Source organism: Haliotis rufescens, unplaced genomic scaffold (assembly GCF_023055435.1).
Source record: "Haliotis rufescens isolate VD_foot unplaced genomic scaffold, xgHalRufe1.0.p SCAF_14, whole genome shotgun sequence".
In the NCBI taxonomy this organism is placed as follows: domain Eukaryota; kingdom Metazoa; phylum Mollusca; class Gastropoda; order Lepetellida; family Haliotidae; genus Haliotis; species Haliotis rufescens.
The window spans coordinates 32,571,922-32,599,882 of NW_025963824.1; the positions used below are offsets into that span (position 1 = coordinate 32,571,922).

At 41.5% G+C, this 27,961-nt stretch overlaps 2 protein-coding genes across 3 annotated transcripts in view; both read left to right on the forward strand.

The window, feature by feature from the left end:
- The window catches only part of LOC124117150 (disintegrin and metalloproteinase domain-containing protein 10-like), a 67,092-nt gene extending 53,787 nt beyond the window's left edge, over positions 1–13,305 (forward strand). For both annotated transcript variants that reach the window (XM_048395300.1, XM_048395301.1), the window contains 5 exons: positions 771–920; positions 3,710–3,849; positions 5,110–5,295; positions 7,229–7,371; positions 8,382–13,305. In XM_048395300.1, coding sequence (XP_048251257.1) covers positions 771–920; positions 3,710–3,849; positions 5,110–5,295; positions 7,229–7,371; positions 8,382–8,424 — 662 coding nt within the window. In that variant the 3' untranslated portion in view covers positions 8,425–13,305. The remainder of the gene's footprint in view (positions 1–770; positions 921–3,709; positions 3,850–5,109; positions 5,296–7,228; positions 7,372–8,381) is intronic.
- A 1,973-nt stretch (positions 13,306–15,278) lies between these two features.
- Positions 15,279–27,953, forward strand: LOC124117137 (monoacylglycerol lipase ABHD2-like). The gene is made up of 8 exons (XM_046478874.2): positions 15,279–15,434; positions 16,477–16,652; positions 17,272–17,439; positions 17,755–17,938; positions 20,041–20,235; positions 24,190–24,259; positions 26,107–26,191; positions 27,457–27,953. Exons 1-8 carry the CDS (start codon positions 15,280–15,282, stop codon positions 27,612–27,614), a joined length of 1,191 nt encoding a protein of 396 aa, XP_046334830.2. The 5' UTR covers position 15,279; the 3' UTR covers positions 27,615–27,953.
- Positions 27,954–27,961: the final 8 nt, after the last annotated feature.

A 27,961-nucleotide genomic window follows, 5' to 3' on the forward strand; every position in this document is an offset into this window, starting at 1 on the left:
TCTTGCAACTAAAGTTCGTTTCAAGGCGTCAGTAGCGGTAATCTGACCGTGGTTGCTGTAAATAACGGTGAGTTGTGTGATCTACCGATCACTTCACATACGATTTCGCCGAAATTATTGTAAACATTATTATAATTTTGAATATAATCAAAAAAATAAATTCCAAACATTAGTCCAGACAAACAAAGAACTTTTTTTTTATTACCAGATATTATAATAATAGGATTTGTTGACTGGTATTTCCGGTGTTACGTGATCGCGGTGATCAGCTGATAATGTTTTATTGAAAATGTTAGTAAATTTTGGGAGCCATGCTCCGTATTGTCAGGCTTACATATTATATTATATTGTTATATTATATTATATTGTTACAAACACAAATTCATCAAAATACTTTTGAAAATAATCAGTCACAGATTTAGAGATATATTGAAACTAAAACTAACCAATCATCAGTCCACTCGTGAAGATTCGGGTTAGAATAGCTCTTCAGCAACCCATGCTTGTCGGAAAAGGCGACTGTGCTTGTCGTAAGAGGCGACTAACGGGATCGGGTGGTCAGGCTTAGTGACTTTGTTGATGCATGTCATCGTATCCCACTTGCATGGATTGATGCTCATGATATCAATTACTGGATTGTCTGGTCCAGACTTGATTATTTACAGACCGCCATCATATTGCTTGAATATTGCCGAGTGCGGCGTTAAACAAACAAACAAACAAACAAACAAACTTGCCTATGTCCCCCTCAAGTAGAACTTGTGTTGCAGGGAAAACAAGCACGTCTACCTGTGTGAGTTCCTACAACACAGCTGAGATCAACAAGCCAGAGAATAAAGAATTTTCAGATCTATTGAATGAAGTAAAAAAATTGAAAAACGCCACAAGTTCTTCTGTAACAGGCATCCAGCTTCCTGCAGGTATTTCATACTTCATCCCAGTGTGCATGTTGTAGTTTGTTATTCCCTATTGTATGGTGGCATGTAGTTTGTTATTCCCTATTGTATGGTGGCATGTAGTTTGTTATTCCCTATTGTATGGTGGCATGTGGTCCTGTGCACAGGTCACAGGTCACGGGTCACAAATCAGGTGAAGTTCAGCACCGTCTGTCACGGAGAGTACTTGGATGGGTGACTGTATTTGGCAGCCTGGCTCCTGAGAGTTTCTAGGGCTTAAGTCCTGCCCCACACTGAAGCACATGTAACGCGTGTGGCGTCTCCTTGGGCAAGTGACTTTGATCGAAATGTGCCTCTGTTCATCCAGTAATGAATGGGCAATGTGGTTGTTAACCTTCTAGCGCATGACAGGCAGCTTGTGCTGTATACTCCCCAAGGAGCTGAGAATGATTCTTCAGTGCACATTGATCCAGTGTCTGGGGTCATAATAGCGCTTTGAGCATGCCCCTGTGTGGTGTTGAAATATGCACTATATAAATAGCCTGTTATTATTAAAGTGGATAGAATTATAGTAAAAGTGCCCTCACACTATCAGAAATCTACGGGTCACGAAGGCCGTAGTTAACTTTTTTTGACAGGGGGGGCAAATAAGATTATTCATTTCTTATTGAAGTTAACTTTCACAAGGAATAATGTTTTCCTAAAAAAATCCGGGGGGGGAGGGGGGGGGGGGGGGGGCAACTGCCCACCCTGCTCCCCCGGCTGGCTACGGCACTGGTCACTGTAATGTGTATGCGTCATTATACCCCGCCGCGCGAAAGCGCGAAGCGGGGGATATAGTATTCACGACCGTCCGTACGTCCGTACGTCCGTCCGTACGTCCCACCTGTTTGTTGCCGCGATATCTCAAGAACTAAACACTGGATTGTCTTCATATTTGGAACTATGGTGTATATACAGACTCCGCAGACACCAGTCGGTTTTGGTGACCTTGATCCCATTTTCAAGGTCACAGCAGACAAATCTGCTTTTAGAGTTGGAAAACGGTGTTGCCGCGATATCTCAAGAACTAAACACTGGATTGTCTTCATATTTGGAACTATGGTGTATATACAGACTCCGCAGACACCAGTCGGTTTTGGTGACCTTGACCCCATTTTCAAGGTCACAGCAGGCAAATCTGCTTTTGGAGTTGGAAAACGGTGTTGCCGCGATATCTCAAGAACTAAACACTGGATTGTCTTCATATTTGGAACTATAGTGTATATACAGACTCCGCAGACACCAGTCGGTTTTGGTGACCTTGATCCCATTTTCAAGGTCACAGCAGGCAAATCTGCTTTTAGAGTTGGAAAACGGTGTTGCCGCGATATCTCAAGAACTAAACCTCTCGATTGTCTTCATATTTGGAACTATGGTGTATATACAGACACCGCAGACACCAGTCGGTTTTGGTGACCTTGACCCCATTTTCAAGGTCACAGCAGGCAAATCTGCTTTTGGAGTTAGAAAACGGTGTTGCCGCGATATCTCAAGAACTAATCGCTGGATTGTCTTCATATTTGGAACTATAGTGTATATACAGACACCGCATACACCTGTCAGATTTGGTGACCTTGACCCCATTTTCAAGGTCACAGCAGGCAAATCTGTTATTGGAGTTGGAAAACGGTGTTGCCACAATATCTCAAGAACTAATCGCTGGATTGTCTTCATATTTGGTACTATGGTGTATATGGCGGGGGATATTTCGTCACTCTGTGACAAATACTTGTTTTTCTTGTTTCTGGTGTCATCCTACATTAGGTTCGATGACGTTGCTATTTTGTGAATCAGTGACTGTGAGGTTTTATGAAGCCACTAAACTTATGCTGCTTTTAGTTGTTTTGATTAGCTACAAATTCTATCCATTCTATTTATAACAAAGGGAACTATTTACCTTTTTTCACTGCCTTATCATTTGCAGAATCCCTCGGCCTTCACTGGGTAGTTTGTGGCAGACTTGGGTTTTTGCAAGTGATAATGCCCTGATAAATAATATTACCCTCATATTCTCACATGTATGCTGGTTTGTTATTCCCTATTCACACATGTATCCTGGTCTGTTATTCTCTATTCACACATGTATGCTGGTCTGTTATTCTCTATTCACACATGTATGCTGGTTTGTATTCCCTATTCACACATGTATCCTGGTCTGTTATTCTCTATTCACGCATGTATGCTGGTCTGTTATTCCCTATTCACACATGTATGCTGGTCTGTTATTCCCTATTCGCACATGTAAACTAGTTTGTTATTCTTTGTTCACACATGCATGCTGGTTTGTTATTCCCTATTCGCACATGTATGTTGGTCTGTTATTCTCTATTCACACATGCATGCTGGTTTGTTATTCTCTATTCACACATGTATGTTGGTCTGTTATTCTCTATTCACACATGTATGCTGGTCTGTTATTCCCTATTCACACCTGATGCTGGTCTGTTATTCCCTATTCACACATGTATACTAGTTTGTTATTCCTTGTTCACACATGTTGCTGGTCTGTCATTCCTTGTTCACACATGTATGCTGGTCTGTTATTCTCTATTCACACATGTATGTTGGTATGTTATTCTCTATTCACACATGTATGCTGGTCTGTTATTCTCTATTCACACATGTATGCTGGTCTGCTATTCCCTATTCACACATGTATGCAAGTCTGTTATTCCCTATTCACACATGTATACTAGTTTGTTATTCTCTATTCACACATGTATGCTGGTCTGTCATATCTTGTTCACACATGTTGCCGGTCTGTGTTGCAGGGTCTCCTTGTGATAACTTCCGTGGCTACTGCGACGTGTTCCACCGATGTCGCGGTGTTGATGCTGACGGCCCCCTGGCTCGACTGAAGAACCTCATCTTCAACCCTGAGACTCTGCAGTCTATCAAAGATTGGATAGTGGTAAGTCGAAATATACTCACACGCAAAAGAAACGCAAGTTGAGTATGCAGTATACGTGTTATTTATTTTCAACAGTAAAGACAAGAAATACTAATAGGGCAAGATTGACAAAAATTTGACTGAAGACAGTTTAATGGATTAAAAGGCAGATGACATAATTGGTTTTTTTCAAATGTTAAGGGCTTACACAGTTTCGGGTCAATACCCAAAATGTCAGTCAATACCTGGTGTGACCACCATTAGCATTGATCACTGCCACACATCTCCTGTACATTGAGTGGATCAGATGATTTGTGAAGGCCCTAGGGATCCCCCTGCACACATCCAGAGCAGCTGTGCGTAGTTCATCGGCAGTTGTAGGGACTGGGCGCACATTGTGCAGAGGCCTTTGAACCTCATCCCACAAGTGTTCGATGGGGTTCAGATCAGGGCTGAGGGCTGGCCACGGTAGAACACGGATGTTGTGTTGTTGCAGAAAGGCCATGGTAGCTCAGGCAACAAGGGGACGAGCGTTGTCCTGCTGGAAAATGTGTTGTTGATGTTGTGCAAAAAATGGAACAACGTTTGGTCTGATCACTTGGTTGATATACCGCTGAGCAGTGATGCCGTGTCCCCAACCTTGAACAACATTCAGAAAGCACATGGGTCCAAGTCTCGCATTAAGTCCAATCCCTGCCCATATCATGACGCTAGGTCCCCCCCATGAATCCCCTTCCACAACGTTACTGTCAGCGAAACGATCACCTTGACGCCGCCAAATTCTGACTCTTCTGTCTGCATGGGAGACACAAAAGCGACTTTCATCAGAGAAGATGACACGCCTCCACTCACGATGACTCCAATTGCGGTGACCCTGTGCCCACTGAAGTTGTGCTTGTCGATGCCGTGTGTTATATGCACCCTTAATTATGGGCAATTAAATTCTGGAAAAATATATCTGTCATACATAAACATTTCAGGCTGTCAGCGTAGACCCTGAAATATATTTTTCACCAAAATAATATTCCAATAAGAGCCCCCTTTTTCTAATTTTGAGAGCGCCCTGGGTGCTTATTACTTGAATACGGTAAGTGCCTTTGGCAGGTAACATAGGAGAAAATTGTAATAGTGTTTAAAATTGGATTTTGTTTATGTTCTGATTTTCTTATATCCTGAGGATTGGATTCAATTTTGGAATTTTTACTGGGTCTTTTCTCTGTTTCTTGAACTCATGACCTTGACCTTTTCTCTGTTTCTTGAACTCATGACCTTGACCTTCAGGTGAACTGGTGGGCGGTGATGTTGATGGGCATTGGCCTGGTAGTGGTCATGGGAGTGTTCATCAAGGTCTGTGCTGTCCACACACCCAGCAGCAATCCCCGGAAACCACCAGCCAGGAAGCTGACGTTACCACGACGACACGGTAACCAGGGAAACAAACCACAAGCCCGCTCAGTACCTGTACATGTAAGTCATGTTTGATAGACACTTCTACAAAGAGTGAATGAGTTTGTACAATTTTGGTGAAACATGAATAAGGTAGGACACACCAAGAATTATATTCAGAGTAAATCTGAGATTCAACCCCAAGACAGGGTATCCTTGTGAAGATAAGGGATGCAATTCTATCAGCTAAACAGGTGCTTGGATTGTTTTGCAGACCGTTTGAAACCTGAAAGTTGCTTTAGGATTTACTTTAACATATTTGGGAATGGTTTTGAATTTTAGAACTTGCATGGGATGAAGGCCTGAAAATAGCTGAATCCGTTCTCGTAACTTAGTTATTTGTGAATGAGCAATGTTTAATATGAGCTCCTTCAAGATCCTGCCATGGAGATTCCAGGTTGTAACAGGTCCCCAGCAATCCATGCTTGTCTCCCCATGGCGATTCCAGGTTGTAACAGGTCCGCAGTAACATATTGCTTGTCTCCCCCTGGGGATTCCAGGTCAGAACAGGTCCCCAATAACGTATTGCTTGTCTCCCCCTGGGGATTCTAGGTTAGAACAGGTCCCCAATAACGTATTGCTTGTCTCCCCCTGGGGATTCTAGGTTAGAACAGGTCCCCAATAACGTATTGCTTGTCTCCCCCTGGGGATTCTAGGTTAGAACAGGTCCCCAGTAATCCATGCTTGTCTCTCCATATGGGATTCCAGGTTAGAACAGGTCCCCAATACCGTATTGCTTGTCTCCCCCTGGGGATTCCAGGTTAGAACAGGTCCCCAGCAATCCATGCTTGTCTCCCCATGGCGATTCCAGGTTAGAAAAGGTCCCCAGCAATCCATGCTTGTCTCCCCATGGCGATTCCAGGTTAGAACAGGTCCCCAGCAATCCATGCTTGTCTCCCCATGGCGATTCCAGGTTAGAACAGGTCTGCAGTAATGTATTGCTTGTTGTATTACAGTAAGAGGCGACAAAGTGGATCAGGTTACTTACGGCTACTTTCCCTGATTGTGTGTCATTACCCTGATAAGTCATATAAACACACATTACACCCCAATTGCCCATAATATCAATCTCTTGTTTATCTGGTGCAGTCTTGGTTATTTAAGGGGGCACGGGTGGCCCAGTCGTCTAAGGCGCCGCGATTCACTGTGCAGAGTTGCGTCCCTTGGGCATGCCAGAAACCTATGATTGTGGGTTCGAATCCCGGTTCGCCCAGATTATGTTTCTAGGTTTGTCAGCACCATACCTGTGCTCGTGGGTTTCACCAAAGTGGTAAACGTCTGAGACCTGCATCACTTCGGGCTTTCCTCCCACATTAAGTTGACACGCCGTGATATGACTGGAATACTGTTAAAAGTGGCTTTAAACCAAACTCACTCACTCACTTGGTTATTTACAGACTGCCTTCATATAGTGCTGAGTGCAGCTTTAAAGCAACTATCAAATAATACCTTCAATATCTACATGTGTTTGCTCTTGTAGGCTTCTCAGAAAGGGTCACTGTGTGAAATGTTTGATCATTCAAGTCATGTATTTACTAGACCTGGCTAAAAAGATTGATGATCGAACTTCGATGGTCGATGAGAATAAATATAGATGAGAATCGATATGAAAATTGTGTCATTGATAATGTCTTACACAAACTTTTCTAATGAAACAAAGTTTTACGTTACCGAAGCAGAGTTGTGTTTGTCCACTGCCAAAGACGGAAACAACTGATTTTGTTGATACACAAATGTAATGTAAATGTCCACAAAGTAATCCATGCATGAATGTGTCACCACTCACCAGTGACGTGTAATATGTTTTGTCTCTGAGCTTTTTGTATATTTGCTGAAAGTTGCTGATAATCCGTTAACGTTTATCGATCTCTAAGATCTCTATCGATAGCCAGCACTGGTATGTACTGCTACCTCACTGTGAAACTTGCTGACCCCCCTTTCTGTGTCTCTGCAGGATCCTCCACCCCCCTACAGCAGTGCAGCCCATGGAGGTCCCCCACCCCCCGGGCACGGCAAGAATCATCATCGTCATAACAACAATAAACAGGGTGCAAAAAATAGCCGGCCAGCAAGATACGAGATGCAACCCCGTGCATAGTCAGTACCGAACATTCTACTAGTACAGAGTTGGGGCTCAGCAATCACTGGGACCTGAATCTGTATATACATCCAATCCAACACAGAGCACCCCAGCTAATAAGGGGGGATAACCATGCAATGAAACTCTCTACAGGAACCATACAATACATGTCAGGAATTCTTCTGATTTATCAAATTGTTTCAAATTTTAGAATATATTTTTTTTAATTCATTGACATGAGAACAATGATACAGCAATTACAGCTCCAGTCTGGTGTAAGTGTTTCAGATACGCCAAGGCAGCTAGGTGATATAGAACTGTATCCCGTCGTGTTGGATACCTCATGTAAACCACACAAGTCCCTGTACCATGCTAGTCAATCTCATTAAAATCAGATCTTAGTTTTCGCTTCCTCTAAACAAAGATCTGAGGACATACCATTACAAGTCACGTCTGTGACCTTTGGCAAACTTTGACCAACCAATGGAATAACTGACAAGAAGCGGCATTAACCAATCAGAAGGCAGCTTTCTTGTGCTTTACGGCAGTAGTGTCATACTGGCGACTCCAATACAAAACATATTTTGACAAATTCTCGATTAAAAACTTGAAAACTGAACATTCTGGAATGGCTAATCGATGGCCCAGATTGTATGGATTCAGTCGAAATGCTGTAACTGTCACCTGATTTTGGGGGGTTTGTATGATTAGAAAACTCATCCCCACTCTCACTTTCCTGATCTGGTAACAAGGCTCTGATTGGTCGGATGAAAGGTCGTTCTGACGTGGCCCGTAATGGGATGTCCTCAGATCTTTGTTCAGCTTCAGCTAGAACTAAGATCCAATTTTAATGAGATTGCATGCTAGTGGACAGAGCAGTTACTGTATAACTCTCGTATCACACGTACCATCTGCCACAGTGAGTTTCATCGCATCACATATTTTGCTACAATTGTACCAGTATGTTTGTATTGTGCCGTGTGGCGGTGACTAGTTCATCCGTTCTCACCTGACGTTTCTGTTCCAGTGCGGGAGTTCCCTGCTATGATGCAGACCAGTACTACAGGTGATGTTGTTACTATAGCAACATGTACTTTATCATCATAACATGTACTCCCATACCTAGAAATCTAACCCCAGAAAATGCTTCTTTTTTTCATGCAAACTTATCCATTGAACTGAGAATCAACTTTAAATTCGTTTTCATCCTGAATTCTCTTTGTGATAAGTTTATGTTGCATTTTGATAAGCTTTGTTGCAGAAAGAGATTATTCTAGTAAAATAATGTGATTTTGAAAAGTATGTTTGAAATTTATTTTCGTGAAAAAATTAAATTTTGCAGATTAGTCAGTGATATAGATGTATTTGAACCTGGGCCATATCATCTACTGGTGTGCGGTTTCAGGGTGGCCGGATGATGCCTTGTACTGATTGGTTGCGTGTCCTGTCAATCAAATGTTCATGTCATTTTCAAAGTAGTAGGTATCAGGCAATCTTTGACCTATATTTTATACCAGTCGTTTCAGTGAAGAACAGAGATAAGGTGAAATGTTACAAAAGTTAAATGATCAACTTGAAATATTTGTGTATATTTTCATTGAGGTATTGTAATATTCATGTTTTTTATTATATATACATATATATATATATGCATAGATTGAGGAAATTAATTTATTAGCTTCGTGTATTATAGACCTAGTGACTCACAAAGCATTAGTCTTTTGTAGACTTTTTAAAAAACAATTATTTTATTCAATAAAGTGAGTCTGAGAAGATGATTTGGTTGCAGTGCTGTAACTGAGTCACTTTATGCTACCACAATTTCCATTGGCTGATACTGGTTGCAGTGCTGTGATTGACAGATGGTTCAGCATTCCCATTGGTTACTAACACAGCCAATCACTGCTTTGCATGGTTCCTGTAGAATGCTGCTGTAATTATTGAGAAAACTTAAATTGTCATTTTTGCTAGTAGTTTTCTTTGTTTATAGCCAGTTTTTCCTGATTTTAATGCATCAGCATTCTTGATCCTATGTGTAGATGGATTCTTTATATATACGCAGACCATCTAGTCACTACTATGAACCATCTTATATACCAACTATCTTCATTTGCCTTATGTTAAGTAATCCTCAGACACATGATTGCTTGTTATCACACAACAGTAAACACAGGATATACGGTAATTTCTGCATGGGAGAGACTTGTCATTGACTGTCATTTTCATAAATTGTTACAGTATTTAGCTTTTGTTGGGTTTAAAAAGAAATACCATCTATGTATCTGTATGACATATATGCCTGGAAATTGTTGAGCACCATCACCCTATTTTTTTATATACTGTTGTACAATCCAGTGATTGATATCATGAGCATCAATCTACACAATTGGGATTTGATGACATTCATCAACCAAGTCAGCAAGCCTGACCGCCGATCTTGTTAGTCCCCTTGCATAGTCACCTGTTCCGGCAAGCATGGGTTGCTGTAAACCTATTCTAACCCATATCTTCATCTCCTGGGTCCTTTATGCTAAGACTAACATCTGCCGACAAAATGCCCTAATACAATTTCGGGCTAGTAGGATCAAATGTTTTTGGAGTGGGCTTAGGCGGTGCTTAACTTTTTTCCAGGGGTATGTGTGCTCAGTTGGAAGGCGAAGAAGATGATTCTATGCTTCCATCATATTTCATAAACAATCACATTTTTTGAAGGTTTTCAGTTTCAGACTGTTGAGTTCATCTAAGGGATTATTGTTTTGAAGTTTTCACAGAACATTTCAAGTGACTTGGAAGGTGTTGAATTGATCAGATGTGTCTGTTTTTCTGTGGAGTCAATGTTACAGGCAATACGACATGCTTACTGATAATTGGGAAAATGACATGGCAAGTGGATAATGGATTATATAACATGATCAGTGTGAGATGGTAATGATTAATCAAGGGCGTTATGACTGGGTTGAGTCAGGCTTACGAAAAGCGTTATTCAGGGGTACTTCATTAATAAATCAATTTTAAGAAATCGCTTGTATAGAAAAGAAAAAAATCAGTTCTAATTGGTTATGAAATTTTATTCATTTTGATTTAATTTGGATCTATAACAATGGCTCCTCTAGGTCACGATGAGGGATATATCCCAGGTTTATTGTATTGTGTGATGAATTATGTACCACATAGTGACGACACAAGCCTATTGCTGCCCTCTTGGGTACAGAGTGTTTTATACTGTCCTTTCTATGTTGACCCTTTCTTGTACATACTCCACTACCACTAGGGGGTTGGCGCAAGACGGTGATACGAGACGTATCCCATCCTTTTATACCTACTGTATCACACCCCTAGTTATGCCCCTACCATCTCAGTGTATCTTATCTCATTTGTATATAATATGATCTTGATTTGAATGTTTTGAAGACATGTAATTTATTTCATTGTTCTTAAATTCTTCCTTGAGTGTTTGTCCCTGGTCACTGCTGGACACAGCTCACACAAATGTGAGATCTGGAATCCACAGCTGTGTGCTTCAAGTTTAAGTATTGACCTTTTGACCTGCATTCAGGATGTTGGAGAGAAGGTCAACGAAGGCCAAGGTCATTTATATGTAACTCCCACATCTGTCTTGACTCTTCTAATTTGCAGCCGGTCTGGCAAGCAACAAGCTCATGTTATATGATATATATCACAGAAACAAGCATAAGGTGACACATGACTGGCTCATTTGTAAGCGTTTTTATGACCTATGAACTCTTGACCTTTTACCTTTTCAAAGGTTTATTTCTATTGGCTGCTGGCATCGGTTATCCGTGAAGAAAGGTTGTGGGCCCCGGTTGCTTTTCGACTCTCACAAATGTATCATAATTCCTCGTATAGGAACCTTTTGTTTCTTGGTCTTAACAAGGCCTCTATTCAAAACCAGCCCTTATTTATGGTCAGCTTGTTTTGTTTTCAAGTGCTGGTGCATGGGTGGCCCAGTCATTTCAGTCCCGGAAATTGGGTCCGCAACATAGTTTCTAGTCCTCGTCTTGGATATTGGAGACTGCTTTGTTTATCTTATTGGAGATATTGTATCTTCCCCATATGATTGTAAGGCCACAATGCTGCTACTTGAAATAATGATAACTATACATAGGGACCTTCTCCTACAATGCCCTTATGCTGAGACAATTATTTACCAATGTTCGCGCAGTAACAATACAGTGTGTCACAATATGTTGCGTTACCATACCCTTGAATATTTGGGACAGTGTCAGGGCATGTTTATTAAACTGCCCTTTTTTAGAAACTTTCGTTTTACAACTGACTTCATATTATGTAACATGGCCATGTTATACACCATCCTCGTTAATCCTGGGTATTATGTCGCCATGCTATTATTGTAACTACTCTGGACCCATTCATCACTATGTTGCTTTGTTGGGACAGGTCATTATCCCTTTGCTCTTATCTCTAACTTGGCACAGAATGTCACTTGCTCATGCGTGTCATTTGATTGGATGGCTATTTATAGGGCAATGTCTCTTCATTAAGGCTCAAAATGAACCTATGGTGGTGAATGGGTCGAGTGTATTTGTTTTAGGAAATGAATATGGAAATGCAGGGGAACCGAGGGTGTGTTATAAGTGACATATTGTTTTGTGTCAGGACACGATTCACTACTGTAGTGTGGCAACACTTGTATTGTTACAGCTCTTACCATTATCATGTTGACAGCCAACAAGACTTGGATACTGTACAACTGGGAAGGGAGACAACTCTGTATGCACAGCAGTCTTCCATCTTGTCTCCAGTATTAAACGTTTCTGTCTCACTTTTCACTCTGCTCAGCAGTTACCTCCCTTATATACAATGAAGCTGCCCACCATTACACAAGGGTATGTTGAGAAGTGGTTTTAGAAAACTCTGTTAGATGTTCATTTTCCTATGATGAGACAGAGGACAAGCTAGAAATGTTGTGTCCATATTTGGTATGTAGCATTTCATAATGTGTCTACCCAGTGTGCTTGTTTTACTCAAGTTCCCACTGACAATATTTCACTTTGCTTTCTTTTCTGAAACTACCTTGACTTAAGGGAGGTAACTTGGTGTCATGTATTCACCACCAAAGAAGTGTTTTCGTTTCATTCATATTTTATCTTTTCACTTTTAATACCCAGGATCTCATTCCACCAACCAGTCTTGATGCTGCGACAATGACCCATGTCGTTATCTATGTTAAAGAGTGACTAAAATGACAGCCTCAGAAAGCTTCAAACCAAATTGTGTCCGCTATATTAATTTTATAATGATCATTGCTATAACTGTCAATTATTACCCAAAGTGTGTCAGTTTCTCAATTAATTTCATGGTGGGACCTTGGATTTTTCTAAGAGACAGAATATTTCTTCAGATACAACTTCAAGGCCATCTGTTTTTTAAACATCCAGAATGTCCAACGAACAATTTATTTTCAAGTAAAAACCTCAGGTAAAATATTTCTTTTTCAAAGAGGCCCAACCCAGAATATAAAACAGCTCTCTTACAGTGTAAGACCATGGAGGAAGGGCCCCCACTAGCATGGGACCCTGTCGTAGTACAAGATTGGTGGGGACGAGAGTCCTGATTACTTTTAGTTTGCCTTTGTTCAGAGAGAATATATCCTGTGTGGTCACTTCTTTGTTGTATTATCCAGGTTGATGAGGCGCACATACTGTAGTATTTCCCTTTTTGTATGATGCTAAATTACCACCAATCGCTTGCTTTTACCTTGCAGAACAGCATTGATGCTTCATTAATTGAAATAAGTATAAAACCTGCAAGCCAAACTGTTCAAATTTTAGTTTGGTGTAAGGGAGATAACTCTGTTTATTTTGAGATTGAGCTGTGAGAGGTGTTGTATATTTTCTGATCAGATGAGATTCATGTCTAGTGTATCATTGTCATTCTTTATGGAGAAGAATAAATGTTTTTTATACAAACAATGTGTTGGATTGTCGATGTAAACTGACGAGCTCCTGTTAAGAGGCGGCAGAATTGTCTTGTTCAGACTTGGTTGAATGCATGCCATTCTTCTGGACGGTGATGGCGATCTCTACACGCAGGTATGCACAAACATGCACACCCTGTGAACACACACACAGTCGTGGCTGTACATTCAAACAACATAATATATTACACATTAATACTGTCCCACACTGTGTGGTTTTTCGTTTCATACCTCAATGAACCGAAACAAATCCACTTTCAATCCTTATTATCCCCCACCCAACAAAGTTGGCAGGGGATATAGAAACGGGCTCTGTCCGTCCGTCAGTCCGTCATGTTTCGTTTGCAGAGCACAACTCAGAAACTGTTCAATGTTTTTTCATCAAACTCTGCAGGTCTGTCAGGTACATGCTGAACTGGCGCCTTTTGCTATTTATAAATTTTAGAATTTTTTATCTTTTACGTTTCCATGGCAACAAGATGGACTTAGGTTCCAAACTTTTCTTTTTTTTACAATTTCCATGACAAGTTCCACCTCGATTAAAAAAGGTTAGGGTTTGTTTAGATTTAATTATGTCATAAATTCTGCAACAGGGGCGGGGGATATAGCCATGTTAGTGGCAAACTCTTGTTAAATTTGAACACATGTACAGTTGTTTAACCAAACAGTTGTACATATCAAAGTGGACAAAAATGACAAAATTCATATACTGTTCACAGGGGTGCTAAAGCCGACTAAAGCTCTCTCTGTGGGGTCTGTACATAGTCATTCGAAAGCGAGGAGGTTGGGGAGTCCTCAAGACAGAAAGGAGAAAGTTTTTCCTGGACAACCAGCATATCAGCTAACAATCCCAGAGGCAAACAAATTTCCAAACAGATCCAGAAAGCCCAATCACAAATAACATGGTCTTTCCCTTATAAAACACTCCAAATGTAGGGACGACGGACTGTCCTTCACCTTCCTCAAAACAGATCTGATTCTGAGGATGGAAGCGGCAATGACAGCCAGCTCTCGCTCTCTGCTTCAGTTTTACTTTGCCAAAGCAAATATCTATCAGCGCCTTGTGATGTGAATATGTATATTTATTCACACTTTGGCAAACCAAGTCACGTGACAAGAAATATCTATTAGCGCCATGTGATATGAATATTTATTCTCAGTATGGTTTCTAAGCGAGTTGACAGACATTTGTACTCAGCATAGGTGTAACAAGAGTAGTCTTTAAAAGGGCATACTTGGTGTCTTGTTTAGCCTGCTGATGTGTAGTATTACACACTTGTTCCTGAAAGTAGGTATATTCTGTTGCTCATGCGAAAAAGGTTGAACAAAATTATGCTTCATATTGTTGGAAATTGCCACATAAATTACATTGTTGCAATGGACCCGTGAAGATCCGGGGTAGAATAGCTATATGGCGGCGGTCTGTAAGTAATCGAGTGTGGACCAGACAATCCAGTGATTGACATCATGAGCATCGATCTACGCAACTTGGATACGACGACATACATCAACCAAGTCATCGAGCCTGACCACCCGATCCCGTTAGTCGCCTCTTACAACAAGCATAGTCGCCTTTTAGGACAAGCATGGGTTGCTGAAGACCTATTCTACCCCGGATCTTCACGGATCGCAGGTGACTTTGTAACAGACCCACAAGGCACGATACACTGCTGACTTAAAATATAATCGGTATATATTCTGATATGGTGACCATCTTTAAATGCCTTAACCTTTATGATAAACTGCCCTCACGAAACTAACTGAAATTTTCAAAGATGAAACCAGTTACACCAATTGGATTTGAAGTAACATATTCACACCAGAGACAACTTGCAGGTTATGTATCGTGACAACAAAAGCGCTGCGACTGACAACAGTGTTCACTGATGCAGGGCATGTGCCTACAATGTGACCTGCATGCGTGACACCTCACATGCATGTGTAAACGAGTCCGTGGTGGAGAAGGATGACGGAGCTGTTGCTGTTGTTCCTGTGTGCGGTGTTGGTGTTGTGTGTGGTGATCAGTGTGAGGGGTGGTCCTGTCCCCCCTGTCCTGTACTATAGGAAGTCCAGTCAATTTGTGGCCGGACTCCTCACGGCGTGTCCAATCTTCCTCCAACCGTAAGTTAAACTCGCGCACCTGTTGCTGCACATTGCGAAAAGTACGTAAATCTAACCGGTAACGTTCATACGTATTTTATGAAATGTGAACTTATATTTTCATGTTTAATGTACGTTAAAAGTATAAGTGTAAGTTGTAAGTATCTTGTCACATCTAAATAATGTGACCGTATGGATTACCATAGCTTAACACCGCTTTAACAATCTGTGGCCTTTTCTGGGATAAGTGATCAGTATTTCAGTTTTATCTCGGCGTGTCAGCTTGACGTGGGAGGAAAGACCGAAGTGATGCAGGTTCAAAACGTTTACTACTTCGGTGTACCCATGATCACAGGTGTGGTTCTGACAAATCTAGAAACATAATCGGGATGAACTTAGATTCGAACTCACGAACAAAGGCTTAGGACGTGCCCATGGGACGCAACTCTGCACAGCGAATTGCGGCGCCTCAGACGACTACCCTCGCCCTAACCCCCGGGTCCGTGTTTCCCCTCACTTCCCTGTAGGGGACCAACGAAAAAATATTTTTTGCTGCTTTTCTATAACATTTAAAAAAACAAACTTCTGGGCTCTGCGGCACCCTGTATTTTGATTTAGAACAAGGGATACAAAATTAAAAAATAAAATAAAATATAAAATAACATAAAAAATGCGATTTTAAACAAAATAAAAAAGAAGTTACGTCGTCATTGAGTGAGTGAGTGAGTTGGGTTTAACGCCGCTTTTAACCGTATTCCAGTTATATCACGGCGTGTCAGCTTAATGTGGGAGGAAAGCCAGAAGTGATGCATGTCTCAGGCGTTTACCACTTCGCTGAAACCCACGAGCACGGGTATGGTTCTGACAAACCTAGAAACATAATTGGGGCGAACCGGGATTCGAACCCACAATCATAGGTTTCTGGCGTGCCCAAGGGACGCAACTCTGCACAGTGAATCGCGGCGCCTTAGACGACACGTCGGCATTGAAATAACCATATGTCATTTCCTTGTTTGGCAGAGAAACGTATCCCGATAGTCAGAATAGTTTTTACTGGTTTCAGGTACACGCCCACTCGCCTGTGGGGTCGAAGTGGCCACGTCCAGACTATAGTGTACAGCAAGATAGAGCGGCTGTATCACCCGAACCTTGACGGGAGACGCCATGAACGTGTCCTGCCTGACGGCGCGACGTCAACGTTTGACGTGTACGAAGTTGCACGCGAACACCCGTCTGGAGGTGACTGCCGCAAATAGCGGAAACTCTGTACAGAATAAGGGACCTGTTTATAGAATATTGTATTGGGGACAGGTCGCCCAAGATGGGCGTTGATTGGCCGGTGATCAGTTAGGCCACGCCTCATTGCATTTCAGGGGCAGTCGGGTAGCCTAGTGGTTAAAGCGTTCACTCGTCACGCCGAAGACCCGGGTTCGATTCCCGACATGGGTACATAGTGCGAAGCCCATTTCTGGTGTCCCCCGCTGTGATATTGCTGGAATATTGCTAAAAGCGGCTCTACAAACCATACTCACTCACTCACTCATTGCATTTCAACAGACCGATACCAAGAGCCATGCATTTTCATAATATAAAGTGCAATACAGTATGGGTTTTTTATGTTTATGTTTAATTACCTGACTGCTCTATGTTAATTTGAAAACACCTAGATACAGAGTTACTTCATAAATACAGATTGACAAGAGTTCTTACATGCATTGTATGAGGCATGTAGCTACTGCAAACAGCTTAGTAAGAAAACACAACCTTCTCTGAGTAGATAAGTAGATACATATGAAAGAAGTGTCCTATGTTTGATAGAGTGGCCCGTGTTTCATGTAGCGTCCCGTGTTTAATGTAGGCGACTACTCCATGTTGGTTTGCCCCGGTATCGCCAACAGCAGCGAAAACCCCTACATCCGGACCTTCGCCGACGCGGCTGTGAGAGGTGGCTACAGGGTGGCGGTGCTTAATCATCTCGGCGTTCTGGCCGACCAGAAACTCACATCACCTCGGGTCTTTGATTATGGTGAGTTCGGGAAGGGGTGGGGGTGGGTTGGGGAGCTGAGGTGTGGGTTTGGGGTGGGTGGAAGTGTGCGTGTGTGTGAAGGGGGGGGGGGGGGGGGGGAGAGTCTCTTCCCTGCATATTATGTAAAATTGTGTACCTTTGCATGAGCATTTATATAATTAAATACAAGGATGCTCATGATGTCGATCACTGTTAACAAGAGTTTCTTCCCTATACTGTTAACAAAAGTAACCTCCCCTTCTTCCCTGGTCTGTTAATGAGAGTTGTCTCCCCTTTCCCCACCTACACTGTTATCGAGAGTTGCCTCCCCTGCAGGAAGTACTCAGGAGTTCCATCACATGGTGGAGGACATGAGAAAGATCTATCCAAACAGCAGCTTCCTGGCCGTCGGCTTCAGCATGGGCGCCAACATCATCACCAAGTATCTCGGGGAGCACCCTGACCACCAGAAACACTTCATCTGTGGGATGTCCCTGTGTCAGGGATACGACATTGCCAGGTGGGTCACTTGACATTATGGCTTTTATCGACCAGTGATAATATATTTGATACAAAAAACACCATATCCTGCATTATCCAGTTGGTGGCCAAGTCGTTGGTAGCGCCGTAAGTCGCTGTGCAGAGTTGCGTCCCTTCTGTTGAATAAGTCACTTATAGCGTCACTGTTTTGTTTTGTTTGTTTGTTTGTTGTTTAACGCCGCACTCAGCAATATTCCAGCTATATGACTGCGGTCTGTAAATATTCGAGTCTTGAGCAGACAATCCAGTTATTGATATCATGATCATCGATCTTGGGATCATCGCAATTGGGATACTCGAAAGGCCAATGATATAACAAAGATTTCTTTGCGTTTGCCCTAGCTGAATATTAAATAAAAGAGACATAACCATTTCAGTGGAATCCTCTGCTTTAAGAAGAGGCCGTTATACGATTCCGACTATATCCTCAGCATTCGCCCTTATTATGTGTCTGGGGGCACGGGTGGCCCAGCGGTCTAAGGCGCCGCGATTCGCTGTGCAGAGTTGCGTCCCTTGGACACGCCAGAAACCTATGATTGTGGGTTCGAATCCCGGTTCACCCCGATTATGTTTCTAGGTTTGTCAGCACCATACCCGTGCTCGAGGGTTTCACCGAAGTGGTAAACCTCCGAGACCTGCATCACTTCGGGCTTTCCTCCCACATTAAGCTGACACGCCGCGATATAACTGGAATATTGTTAAAAACGGCGTTAAACCCAACTCCCTCACTATTATGTGTCGTGGCTTGTCAGCACCGAACTCGTGGCTTTCATGACAGCGGTAAACGTCTAACCCCGTCCACGTGCACAACATTTACTCAAATAAGTAATTTTACACATAAGTTACTATACATACATGTGTATATGTAAATTTACAATGCGCACACGTGAAACGTAACTAATACCCCGTTCACATGCGCCTCAAAACATATGTGTGTATTGCAACATATACGCACAGTGCCAATTTACATTAAAATTTACATTTGCACCTGCTCCAGACATGATGCAAATTTGCTCCTGGTGTAAATATACACACATGAGTAAACACGTTCACATGACAAGTATTCTCACGTGTGCATTTCTTAGCACGTATGCACATATACACAAATGTGTATAGAAGCGCATGCGAACAATGTACTAGGTGTGTAAATAAGTATGGTAGAATAGGTCTTCAGCAACCAATGCTTGTCGTAATAGGCGACTATGCTTGTCGTAATAGGCGACTATGCTTGTTGAGAGGCGCGTGGTCAGCGAGCCTCTGCATGACTTTCAACATAAAAAAGTTGTTTTCCGTCAAAGACAAATGAAAAGAGCGCCCCCTCACAAACTGTGTGCGTCTTTCGTGCGTTTTTCAAAGGAAAGGTTGATTTGAAGGAAAGGTAAAATTGTTTGGAAAAATTAAATGCATTCGATGATGACAGGGAAAAGTATGAAATTTTCGAATGAAGCAACATGTATTGGATTCGATCTGTACTCAACATTTTGACTTCTTGAAACCAAAAGAAAACACTGTACGCCGTCCCTGGATGTCCCATTGACGTTTGAACTGCTTTATCTGAAATAACGTTAACTTGAGAATACAGAATTGTTGTTTGATGTTGAGGTGAGGTGAAATGGGGTTAACGTCGCGTTCAAGATTATTGCACTTATATATATAGTGTGTGTATGGCTGCTTGTACTAGTCCGGACTGATGCCAATTTATAGTGCTAGCCCACTGAGATACCATGCCGCAGTTTAACCATCTTCCCGAGGCAAGAGAGTTAACTGACTTTAAAAGTCCAGTTTCCACTTATAGTCAGTTAACTCACTTGCCTCGAGAAGATGCAGTTTAACATGAATACCCCACTCAGACTCAGTATAGTGACTCCGAGCCGACCAGTCCTTGTTATATCCGCTTAATGCCGAGCGCCAGGCAGGGTAACAACAAGTACCATCTTTTAACGTCTTTTGGTATGACGCGGCCGGGGATTGAACCACCAACCTTCCGCTCTCCGGGCGAACGCTCTACCACTAGACCACGGAGGCGGTCACACACTGTTGAAAGCGTCATAAAAACATTTAAACCATTCTTTCCCTGTCTAGTTTCAACAAATGCTTGGAGCGTTCCGCATTGATGCGGCTCTACAACAACACCATTGCTAAGAATGTGAAGACGTTACTGCGACGTCACAGGGACGTGTTATTCAGCTCAGAGGCTGAGCGGAGGTACGGCAAGACGGATGTAGACCAAGTCTTCAATTCAGCATCACTGTTTGATCTGGCCAAGACATTCAGTTGGTAAGGTTGATATTTTACATTAAAAATGTTTTTGTTTGGTTCTTGGTTGTTGTTCCAGCTAAAGTGTTCCTAAGTAAATCCCTTAGTGTCAATAGTTCTCATATAGTACATGAGTGAGTGGGTATGGTTCTACGCCGCTTGTAGCAATATTTAAGCAATATCACAGTGTACCCATGAAGGCAATCAAACCTCTGCCTTTCAATTTTAATACTTGAATTTGAAAGCTCTTGAAGTGTGGAGTAGGCTATAATTGATACACGGAAACGATAGGTTAACCTTCGCATGTGAAAGGAGGAAATATTATTGAATTTACAGTACAATGATAAGTAATATCTAGATTAAGTGAATGAGAAAATTCAAAAAATATGAATATGAATTTTTAAGTTATTGTAAAAAACACAAATTCTTTATTAATATTGTACATTTGTACTATTGTACATTTAAAGACATACGTATATTTCAAGCAAAGTGTGTGTGTGTGGGGGGGGGGGGGGGGGGGGGGGGGGGGGGCACGGGTGGCCCAGTCGTCTAAGGCGCCGCGATTGCCAGAAAACTATGATTGTGGGTTCGAATCCCGGTTTGTCAGCACCCTACTCATGCTCGTTCGTTTCACCGAAGTGGTAAACGTCTGAGACCTGCATCACTTCGGGCTTTCCTCCCACATTTTAGCTGACACGCCGCGATATAACTGGAATACTGTTAAAAGCGGCGTTAAACCCAACTCACTCACTCACTCAAATCAAGTAAAGTTTCCTATTTCATCCTATTCTACAAAAGGAAAAGTTTGAAATAAATCATGATCGTAGATCAATGAAACTAATTGAATTATTTGTCATAAAAGGCAAAGCAGAATATGAAATTGAATTACGAAAACAAAACTCACAAAATCGTTAATGTGGCTGTTTTTCAGTAAGTATATCTTTCCGTTTTTTCTTTCGGCCTAGCTAAAGCATGGGGGAACACATTGATTTAAACTTGTGCAAAAAAACCATTATGGGTTCAAAATAAACAAGAAAACACCGTTATATATTAAACAAATCCCAGTCCCATAAAGCCTTTCGAAGAGAAAGGCACTAGGGTCTCTTTCTGTTATCAGGAACATGATAAAACATGAGATTAATACAAACAAAAGTGCCCTTCTCTGGGAAAAATAATTTATGGCACCAATTTTCGATTAAAGTCTTGACAAGTATCTCTTTATAGATAGACATGCAAACTTGCATTCATGTAGTTATAGATAATGTCACGCGAGTGTCTTTTGATATCAAATATATCAACGAGTGTTGATATATTTGATACCAAAAGACACGAGGGTGAGATTTTATCCATCATCCAACATCATTCTTCCAACTTTTTTAGTTTGTAGACAGTAATTAGCAATGTCTTAAGTGTAAAAAGTACTGCTAACAGTAGCAGAGCCATTAGTGATGTCATTTGATTGTGACGTCATGGTAACCGAAAGGTTATGACAGGCCGTCTGTCAACGTCTGAACGTGGCCGTGACGTCTCATAGACTAGGGTTAGAGTAGCTTCCCTTTGACAAAGGGCAGTTACTCTAGCGGACAGACCGATGGATTGCCGCGAAAGGCAAGTAAAAACAATTGTTGTTTTGCGTATATGTTGCTTCGCCACTGTATAAGAAACTGATTTCAGTTGGAACTATATTGGCTACTGTCACTTTCCGACTGACACATCACTTACCCTTTGACGTAATAAATATTAATGCGCGCATTCCAAGAAAACTCGCAATGTTTCGGTTATGTTTGTGAGAGAGGGAAAGCGATTTTCAAGCACAGAATTAAATAGGCTCGCTAAATACAATGTATATTTCTAATGCAGGATACTTACCATCCCCAAACACACTCGCGTGATAACCTCTATGTCCCCATTTTCACGCAGTATGCGTTCAGTTTAAAAAATAATTCATATGAGATCGTGACTAGTAACATCAGTGTGAGAAATTTCATTTCTCTAACTCAAATAGTTTTAGAGAAAATTTGTCCCCAATGAGGAGCGGACGAACGGACGAAGGAACGAACTCCATTACTATATCCCCCGCCCCACATTATTAAATATTACTAAAATAAAGTATCTAAGTCACGTGGCATTGATCGAAGTATTTGATAATTTAGATAAGGCAGGGTAAAACAAAATATAATGAAAACTATTTAAAACATCAAACCGAAATCACATTTACGATGAAAATATTTTGTCATTCAGAAATCGATAATCTATTAATTTTGTGTAATTACCGTAACTGAACAGGCCTTGAACCATTCGAGATTCTAATGTGTATGGCTAAAATATTAAAAAGGCTGTTTAATCTCGGGTCTGTTTTGAAAGCTTCCTCACCGTAAAAAGCTCCATTCACTTACTCAACTATCACGCCTTTAAACAAATATGAAAAGCACATGTCAACCTACCAAAATTAGAAAACTGCTTGAATTTCAAATGGTGTTAGCCAAGCGATAAACGGTCTCATTTACTCGTCGGTCGCCGTGGAAAGCTTCCCAATCGTGATGTAGGCTACTAGATCTACGTTCTAGTTCTGTCACAGAGAATATTATTATTTAGAAACTAAAAACCAGGGGTTTCCATAAAACGACAACAACGTCAGATCAGCTGTTTGACGTGACGTCATCCACAAGGTCATACCACGCGCACCTGTCCAGACGACAAATTCACAGCGGCGGGAAATCACCGACCGTCGGTTAGCCTACACACAAAAAATTGCACATTGTAACGTCATTGAATGAAAGAACGTATCAAATAAAAGTTAAATACTTGCGATAGATTATCATACGATAATCGAGAGCACACTTGACATCAATAAATATTAGATCTCATATCCATTGCAGAATGTTGGAAATACGAAACCTATCGCGATATGATAATACATTCCATTTTCTGAGGATATTTATAATGTGTATTTGGTAATATATGACCATACATAATTAGTTATCACTTACAGACTGTATCGTGTACAATCACAGCATGTTACATGTACACTAGACACACGGCAACCAATCATAGCGCCATTATCAGTTTCAATGGAAGGAAAAACAAATCGAAATTGAACTATGCAGCACATCGTATCCATAAGCGGTTAACCCAAATGCAAAAAGGTATTGCTGTCATCATTTTAGAAGTTATGTTGATGTTTTCAGTAGTTGTATTATGTTTGTATCGTGTGTATCTTCGACAGAAACTGGGCCTGCGTACCACATGTGAAACCGACCTTGACACAATTTGTTAACAACAATACCATCAACTCACGTTTAGATGTCGTGGCCACTCTTTTGAAATCTCCTCTTATGACAAAATGCGAAACGGTTAGGGTAATTCATTCACGCGGTCAGGTAGTTCGACCAATCACACGTGACTCTTAGTCATTTCATATTTAAAAAAAACAGAAGTTATTTGTCAAAACGGGCGAGCATGTCGGACAGCTGGAAGACAAGAACTCGCGGACGTGCCCAGTCGATCACTGCGGGCTTGGCCATTCAATGTTTATGTGTTTATCCTGCCTATAAATTATATACTATACAACCTTAATATTAACGATCACCGCTATTTTTACATTTCTTAGATTTTGTATGTTTTCTGCCAATCAGCATCATAAACAGAACGACGATCTGCACAGTCGTTTCGTCTCTAGCGCCGTGCGAAATCGCAATATTTCATATTTCGCAATCCGTAGCTCTGTATCAAATATAAGTAACACGATGTTAAAGCTGAGATTATATGGGCTGATGATGGTTATAATTTTGATTTTGCGCACTCGGTGTTTGACATCATTAATTCACAGTTGAAAAGGAACATTTTCACGGGACCACATATGGTTCCTTGGCATCAAGAGGGTTAAATTATTTTTTTTTAAACTTTTTTTTCTTGAAAACATGCAAGGGGCGATGAAATATATACAACGTGTCGTGTTCCTTCCATATGTTGCAGCAGACGTGCAGGGTTTGAGGACCCGGATGAGTACTACACATGGGGAAGCAGCGCCACCTATCTGGATAATGTGAGTTGGTAATTATGGTAACCTTGCAGTCTCAGTTGATGAATAAGTTAACTGCTGGGCAAAAGAAAGTATGCATCCATGGTTCAGATAGATAGATAGATAGATAGATAGGAACCACAATTTGTCGAATGACGTCAACAATATTCAGCTATGACGTCGTTTGTAGTGTGACGTCATTCCGCCCCCAGGTCACATAAGATTCGAATGACGGAAACAATACACGGTTGTCACGTGACGTGATATGACCCAAGGGCAAATATGATTTTATGAACCCCGATATAAATTTCCCTCGTAGGTAAAAAAATTTACTCAACCGGTTCCACGAATGCGATTTTCAAGATTTATACCGTTACGCTATTTTGACGTCACAGTGCACTCAAACATAGTATGACGTTATAGTGCATTCTAACATATTGTGATGTCAATAAGACGCATAACATTGTGTGGGGCAGGCGTACGACACATATTATACACAGAAATAAGAATTGTAGTGGCAGGAAAATTCACACTAATTGTATGAAATAATTCAATTATTTGAGGCCATTTAATGTTGGTTTGAAAGTATTAATAAAATACCTTTCTTTTATCTTTCTCAGTGCATCATTTTCACATTTATAAAACGGGAATATCACAAAATGTGGTGGTTTATTCCACTGTGCATTGATCAATGTGTTGACTGAATGGGATACATCGGCAAGAGGGGTCCCGTATTTGTTGTCGGTGGACTCTCACTCTCGCTCTTAGGGTGTCCCCTGTCTGTCCAATGTATTCGGCTTTACATCCAGCACATTGTATGACATATATCAAGTTTTTAGAAGCACAATTCATATTTTCACTGACATAGACAGTTTTTTCCGTCTTCGAATGTAAAAGAACAACATTGTAAAAACATGAGGGCAAGTACCACAGTCAGTTCTGATACACTTGTGTACTGTTTTACATTCTTGTTTTCCTTTTGAGAAAGAAGCTGTTTAAGATTGGCTGTTTTTTTCACTTTAAAGAAGTCTATTTAGTGACATGTTTTGTTTTAGTTCTTTACACTTATTTAAAGAAAACAATGTTTCCCGAACATTTCCAAATATTTCCGGGTTTGGGGGATTAAAGGTTGTAACAAAAGGGAGAACACTCTCGTTAGGTTTATCTTTAGGTTTTGTGATTTGGCCTTGTTTATTGCGTCTTCTACTATTTTTCTAGGGTAGTTTACTTCTGATAGTGACTCCCTCAGTTCATCGAGTCTATATTGTGCACGATCTGAATTAGATACTACCGCGCAGATTCTACGTGCTAATGGGTAAGGGGCACTGTTTCTTGTAAGATTGGGTGACAGGGATTGTAATTGAGGTATTGTTTGGAATCGGTTGGTTTGTAATATACATCTGTTGTATATACATATGTGTTTATAGATAGATACAAGATAGATAGATAGATAAATAGATAGATAGATAGATAGATACTGAATGGGGCATAGCTTGCTAAAAGGGTTGAGCTCCGATTTTTATATATTACCACATGGTGCCATTAAATTTGTATTATGCATTAATATTCTGACGAAATGACACACGGGTATGAAATACAGAAATTAACGAATAGCACGTTTTGTTATCCATGGCAACGCAATTGCCTCCTCGGCTTCTTCGCATCCTTTGAAGTAGCCCCGTGGCGCGACCACCTGGAGGACTAACAGTGTTCTTGCACCAACGTTTCTTCAGCTCATATATATTCAACATTGATCAATGCCTTGTGTCGATATTTGAAAATCGGTATAAAAATGAAGGGGTGGTGCGTTACATTTCTCGAGCTGTATATAACTCATGTACATTGATTCAATTTCACGTTGTAATTTTCAGATTACAATACCCATGTTGTTTCTAAATACCCTTGATGATCCAGTCGTGTCGCCGTCTGTACACGGTATAGCGAGGAAGTTTGCAGGTGAATCAAGAGCACGCATGAGCACAGGCCACTTTTTTATCCTTTAATACCGAGCGCCAGGCAGGGTAACAACAAGTACCATCTTTAACGTCTTTTGGTATGAATCGGACTATTGACCTACCCTCTCCGGGCCACACGACCACGGAGGCAGTCGTCAGAGAAGGAGTGTGTGGGTAGAATGTGAATTAACCTTTTTTTTTACATACATGGGGTCTGGCTTTGGCCTTTCTCTCATATTAAGGGGCGGTGGTGTAGCCGTGTGGTTAAAGCGATCGCTCGTCACGTCAAACGCCCCAGTTCGCTTCCCAACTGGGTACAATGTGGAAAGCCCATCTCTGGTGTTGCTAAGAACGACATAAAACGAAACTGATTCCCTCACTTCTCTCACGTTAAGCTTACATGATGTGGGCATTTAAGTCAACTCATTCACTGCCGGGGGGCACGGGTGGCCCAGTCGTCTAAGGCGCCGCGATTCGCTGTGCAGAGTTGCGTCCCTTGAGCACGCCAGAAACCTATGATCGTGGGTTCGAATCCCGGTTCGCCCCGATTGTGTTTCTAGATATGTCAGCACTATACTCGTGCTCGTTGGTTTCACCGAAGTGGTAAACGTCTGAGACCTGCATCACTTCGTGCTTTCCTCCCACATTAAGCTGACACGCCGCGATATAACTGGAATACTGTTAAAAGCGGCGTTAAACCCAACTCACTCACTCACTCACTCACTCACTGCATATTCGTGTCATGTATACATCGTGCATAACCGGGGTGGTTTGGTAGCCGGGAGCTCAAAGCGTTCTCTCGTCTCGTCGAAGGTGAAATGAGATGGATGGGGTTAAAGTCTTTGGAAGAGTGCACTGTTTTCTGGATTTAGTTTTCAAACATCACGCCGAAGGTAGGGTGAAGTGAAATGGGGTTTAACGTCGCGTTCAATCGACCCGGGTTCGATTCTCCATATTGGTACAATCTGTGAAGCCCATTTCTGGTGTACTCCGCCGCCAGTGATATAGTTGAAATATTGCTAAAAGCGGCGTTAAACGATACTGACTCACCCGTGCATAAACCAACCAACCAACCAACAAACAAACAAACCATCTGTTCAAAGAAAATTCTTCTTGGATATGCTCGCTTAATCTTTTCCGTGACATTTGCATTCGTATGAGGTATTTGATACAAATATTTTATATTTTCTTTCATTAATATTGTGAAAATATCGTCCCAAACACTGAATCTAAACTTTTTATAGAATTTAGTTTTTGTGGTTTCAGAAACACATGACAACTGCCTATTTGTGGTAACGCGTCATGGCGGCCATCTTGGATTCTACGAGGGTGGATTTTTTGTTCCAAGTCACGTGACCTGGCTGGAAAGGGCTGCGTTGGAGTACGCCGGTGCTGTTGTCACGCTCATCTCTAGGGAGAGGTAGCGTTGGCTCCAACATGCGTTCCCACATATGTGGTTCAGCGGCCAGACATGCGTCTTATTAAGGTCAATGACCTCCCAGTCATATATCATGTCAGACTTTGGGGGTGGTAATATCTCCCAAAACCACGTGTCTGTGTGGCAGCGTAGACGTACAAGAACCACGGCTCCCTTGTCTTTGTCCGAACTGAACTGTTAACTGGCATTGTTACATTTTTAGTAACTGTTTTCACTTTGAGACGGTATCGTTTTTAGGTTACTACTTCCAAATACTATTTTGTGTGTGAAAGGATGACCTGGCTTTTCTTTTTTCACAAACATTTTTTTCAGGCCATAGAGCCTGTCCAACAA